Source organism: Pogonomyrmex barbatus, unplaced genomic scaffold (assembly GCF_055798465.1).
Source record: "Pogonomyrmex barbatus isolate J1 unplaced genomic scaffold, ASM5579846v1 scaffold6, whole genome shotgun sequence".
Taxonomy (NCBI): domain Eukaryota; kingdom Metazoa; phylum Arthropoda; class Insecta; order Hymenoptera; family Formicidae; genus Pogonomyrmex; species Pogonomyrmex barbatus.
The window spans coordinates 6,148,769-6,154,515 of NW_028297160.1; the positions used below are offsets into that span (position 1 = coordinate 6,148,769).

At 24.9% G+C, this 5,747-nt stretch overlaps 1 protein-coding gene across 3 annotated transcripts; it reads left to right on the forward strand.

The window, feature by feature from the left end:
• The first annotated feature begins 580 nt into the window (after positions 1–580).
• LOC105422910 (thiamine transporter 1-like) lies at positions 581–5,698 on the forward strand. Of its 3 annotated transcripts, none has more exons than XM_089082774.1 (8): positions 585–1,112; positions 1,456–1,602; positions 1,761–2,021; positions 2,100–2,484; positions 2,653–3,063; positions 4,562–4,754; positions 5,152–5,287; positions 5,361–5,698. In XM_089082774.1, the coding sequence occupies exons 3-8, from the start codon at positions 1,902–1,904 to the stop codon at positions 5,466–5,468; spliced, it is 1,353 nt and encodes a 450-aa protein (XP_088938900.1). In that variant the 5' UTR covers positions 585–1,112; positions 1,456–1,602; positions 1,761–1,901; the 3' UTR covers positions 5,469–5,698. The 3 variants fall into 3 exon arrangements, with proteins under 3 accessions (XP_088938901.1, XP_088938900.1, XP_088938899.1); XM_089082773.1 differs by having other exon boundaries at positions 587–1,112; positions 1,867–2,021; XM_089082775.1 differs by lacking the exons at positions 5,152–5,287; positions 5,361–5,698 and adding an exon at positions 4,978–5,113 and having other exon boundaries at positions 581–1,112; positions 1,867–2,021.
• Positions 5,699–5,747: the final 49 nt, after the last annotated feature.

A 5,747-nucleotide genomic window follows, 5' to 3' on the forward strand; every position in this document is an offset into this window, starting at 1 on the left:
CAGGTATATCTACAATTTAACGCCGGTTCCGAACGGCAAATTTTTGGTAGAGACACGTACTAGACAAAATTACTCTCGGTAGTTTATCATTTGCCTTCCAAAAGGAGACGGCGTAAATATTTTTGGCTCTACCGGAAATCGAACCCAGGATCTCTAGCATAGTAGAGTGCGCTGTCTACTATGTCACGCTCGACTCTTTTTTTATGTGTGTAAAAACAAAAATTAATAATTCTATTCATATTAATGAAATACTGCAGGTATTGCTTTATCATCAATTAATCGTTGATTAAATTAATCAGAATTCATGAAATGAAATTCCTAATTAGATATCTCAGAGAGCTTAAAAGCTGTTGCTGGTTGGATCGATCTTAGTGCTATCCAGGAGTAAATGTAAATGCCAGAAAAAAAAGATATAAAGAAAAAGAAGAAAAGAGATAAAATATATAAAAATTTAACTGCAAAAATTTCATGGTTCTACATATCTATAAATATCTATAAATATTTGAATATATATATTGAATATATATATTTGAATATATATATTTGAATATATATATTTATTTCAATTTCTGTCTTTTTAATAGAGAAGATTTTATATGTAACATAACTGATCTTCTGAAGATAAGAGCCATTTAATATAAGAAGAAAAAGATATGTAACATAATTAATTACATAGCCAGTTTAAAAATACAATTTAATTTCCATTAACTAACTGAAAAATTTTTTCCTGTTGTTTTTCATATTTACTGCTAACTGCATTCGGAAAGCGTGTTATTAATACTTATTTTTATATTTTTAGTTAATACATTTTACATGAAGTATAGAACGTTGAGTTTAGTAGGTGTCATGTATTGTGTATTTTTATTGAGGAAGGAGAATAATTGTCTACAACTAATTTGGACAAATTGTTTGCAATAATTTAGATCAAGACACAAATTGACAAATATATATCAAATTAGTATGAGTTTAAATTTTATTTAATATTTATATGTCTGGATTATTCAAATCATTAATTTTTTAAATAATCTTTAAAGAATCTATTGTTGTTACCGAGAAAGAATTTTGCAGCAAACATTGATAGAAAGATGTTCAACTGATAAATTTATTAGCAGGTAAGTTTGATAACTATACAACATGCCTAAAAATATTGAAATTAATTTTATACTTTAATTTATTAATTATGTACAATTCTATATGCTGTGTTTAGATTTAAGTATTCAATGAAATTTTTTTAATTTTCAAAGAAAAAGATATGATTAATTTAAAAAAATAAATAATAAAATATTTAAACTATATATATATATATATATATATATGTGTAATATATATATATATATATATATATATATATATATATATAATTGTATATATATGTAATATATATATGTAATTGGAAAAAGTTGTTGCTTTTAAGAGACGTGTTTTATCTTTATGATTAATTCTTTATACATATAGGTGGCGCAATTCTGATAAAGAATACATCAAGGATGTGCATGAGCGCAGTATTACGTATGAAGGCAACAGGAGCGTTTCATAAATTGTGTTTGCTGATGATTATAAATTGATATTATTTGTGTTTTGTTAAGACTAAACAAATATCAGGTAATACATGTTACATTTATAAGAAATAATTAATAATTATTAAAATCCAAAATTAAATAAGTAAAAATATTAATTTTTACTTATTTAATTTAATATTATTTAAATTACGTTTTATTCTTTTACATATATATACTTTTATAACAATATTTATTTAATAGAAATTTGATTAAAATAAATATTTATTTATGATTGATTGATTATTAAATAAATTAATATGGATATATTTTTGCGAATATATCTTAAAAATTGAATTTGCTGGTGCAGCATATAAGTCAATGAAAGGAAAATATTTATAAAACATGTATTGGGTCAAGATTTCGTGTATTTTGTGCATGTTTGGATGTTTTAAAGACTTTCGACCTTCGGAATCATTTGTGACCGATTATTTAACTGGATGGAAAAACTTTACAGCTAGTGAAGTTAGTACAGACAAATGATTAAATTAATGAGTGCCTGTTTAATCTTTCAATGATATTAAAAATATAATATATTTTCAGGTGAATCATGAAATCTATCCTGTGACTACATATAGCTATTTATCGACATTAATAATCATGTTCCTGATCACAGATTTTATTAGATATAAACCTATCATAATACTCTGTGGTCTCTCTGGTATTATAAGTTTTCTTCTAATAATACTTGGAAAGATTGTACTAGTTTTGCAAATAGCCAAATTCTTTTTTGGCTTATTTATGTCCGCGGAAGTGGCTTATTATACTTACATATATGCCAAAGTAGATAAAAAACACTATCAAGAGGTCACAAGCCACACTAAAGCGGCTTCTTTATTTGGACGCAGTATGTCTGGCATCATAGCTCAATTGACAGCTTCTTTCGATTTACTAAACTATCATCAACTTAATTACCTAACACTTTCATGTATGTAAGCTAAATTTAATACGTAAATTTTAATTTAAATTTTATATATAAATTTTTCAAGTATTATCATAATATAAATTAAATTATAATACAACAAAAATTAAATTTTCATATAGAGAAAAAGAAACTCTATCTTTCTCTCTGGACATATTTTATAATATTTTCCAGCTATTAGCATTGCGACAGTTTGGTCATTTTTTTTGCCTCGTGTGGGTCAATCGATTTATTTTCATCGTGTTAGCGCTTCTGATGACGAAGAGAATAATGCTGCTGCTGTACAACAAACGACCGATCAATCAGGACAACCGAGTAATCCGCGAATATCGTCGTGTGATAAAAATGATAAAACACAATCAGACACATTGCTCCACAAAATCAGGAACGCATATGCGCTGTTGTGGAAACACTTCGTGCTAGCTTACACTAATTATCGTGTAATCAAATGGTCGGCTTGGTGGTCTTTGTCTACTTGCGGTTATCTTCTGGTTGCTACTTATTCACAACTGTTGTGGCAAACCGCAGTGAAGCCAGGCGATAGAATCTACAATGGCGCTGTGGATTTTGCATACGCGATTGTAGGTAAGGGAAAAGTATCTTTAATAAAATACATTATTTAAAAATTGTCCTATAAAATTGAAATAGGAGATTAAGACAAAAAATATGAAATACAGTATTTTAAGCCAAAACATATTTAAATCTTTATATAAGATTTAATAAGACAAGACAATTTTTTTTTAATGTTAGAAACATATTTGAATAATATAGCAAAGATAAAAAGGATACGTACAGAAAAAGATCCTAATTATCTGTGAAGAATTAATGAACTGTAGTTATTGTACAAGGTATATTTTATAGAGAAATTGATAGTTTGAATAATTGAGAATATTATTTGTAAATTTTATAAATCATAAAAATTGCGAGGAAATTGTGAAAAAAAGTAAAAATTTGTGCAAAAAAATTTTAATGACATGTCACTGAATTATGCAAAATAAAAATAAAAATAAAAAGAATTATTAGTAATATGAAAATAATTATGAATTCGCATATTGTTATACTAGGTGCAATAAGATATAGTTAATCAAAGTATGCACGTAAACAGATACCAATCCAGATACGTATGCTTGCGATCGAACGTGATCAAATGTTCGATATGAACAAGTGAACAAATCTGGTATCTGCTTACGCAGACTTAGTCTTCGTGCTTTGTAACAATATATGATGAATCTGTGTAGTTGTCTTCCTGAATACTTCTGTCATTTGTGGATTGATGTGAAATTTCGCTGATGTGATCTTCTTTTTAAGTAAAACAAATTTTTTTAAAAATGAATATTTTTCACGTCTATTAAATACATGTAATTTGTTAAAATACTACATAATAATGTTGTAAATACAAAAAGTACTATGATTAAACTTTTACATTACATAAATTAATACAAATTTGCATCATTTTACTAAGAATAAAAGTATTTAAAATAATTAAATTATCAATTATCAGTAAGTTATCACGATAATGTCTCGGATGTCAAATCTACATATAACAGAAACATCACGTATAACTTTATGCGAACCAGTGAAATCCAAGCACCCCAGATTATCAGATCTCAATAATATTATACGTATATAATTATATATACATATTATACATATGATATTAAATTTTTTAATTATTATTATATTATATTCTTTTTTATTAATTTATTAATTACCTATTGTGGTCATTATATGATTTCTAATCAGTTTTTGACATTTATTCAAAGTAAATAAGTAACTAAGAATATCTGTGTTAATAACCTTGGTTAGATAAACGTTTTCCCCAAACTATTATGTCATGAAACATTTTGTTTATCTAATTTATCTATTTGCTTAAAATATCTTGATAAAGAACGAATTAATTTTTTTAAAAAATACAAAGAAATTATTAATTAGACTATTTAATTCAAATTGATTAGATTAGATACAACATTAAATACGAATTTATTCATAAATCCTGAAACAAAAAGTAAATAATAAGGGCGTAATTAAAGATTTATTTAAACTAACTTGTAAGAAATAATATTTTTATAAAATTTTTTACTAGGTGCAATGAGCGTATTTTCTGTTGGGAAGTTACGTTTAAACTGGGCTTTATTAGGAGATATAATATGTTCTTTATTTGCCTTCTTAGAAGGGTGTATATTATTGACATCCTCTTACAGTTACAACATTTGGTTCCTGTACACTGGCTATATCATATTTGGTGTAATTTATCACACTATGGTCACTGTGGCAAGGTGAATATTCCTTATTAATATTATAATATTATAATAATATTATAATTATGTGAAGAAAATTATAATATTTAATATTATAATTTTCCTCACATAATTAACATTAAAGAATTTATAATTCTTATAACAAATTTTTTTTTTTTAAGAGGACGAATGACAGACATACATTTTATTGAGATGTTTATATTATAGAATTCATATGTAACATTATCGTTTATTATTTCAGAAAATTACATAAAAATAATTATATGAAAAAATTAATGCTTAAAAATGAAAAATAGGCACTTTTTCTTTTTATATTTTATTCTTAACTAAATCAATGTTTTAATTTATACTATGTGATATATATTATATTATACTGAAAGAAAGAAAATTAGATATCTTTTTTTTATTTGCTTAGCTTTGAGGTAGCTAAATGTATATCCGAAGATAGTCATGGTTTAATTTTCGGAGTAAACATATTTTTTGCGTTAGTGATGCAAAGTTTACTGACGCTTATAGTCGTCAATACGCTCATGCTGGATATTAGACAGCAGGTAAAAATTATGATAATATCTTAAATTTATATGCATATTATTTCTCGATAATATAAAAATTTTTGTTTTTTAGTTCCGTGTTTATAGTGGTTATTTTATGATCTTGGCTGCGATATATATTGTGTTAGGTATATTCAATATCCTACGATACCGAAATATAACTCAACGGCGAACTAGATAGACTTCTATATATATCAATAGAAAATCAGAGAATAGATATATTTGTAATAATATATTTATATTTTTATAAAAGAAATTAATTAATAAGAATGATAGATATCTCATTGCAAAAATTATTTATTTATTTTTTATTGTATGCACATGACGTTAAATATTATCAAAAGTTTTGTATGCAAAAAAAGAATCAACGAAATTATGTATTTTAGAAAATATAATCTATATTTAATATAATCTGTTTTTATAAGTTTTATAAGGAATTAGAATCATTTACCTCTAGTAA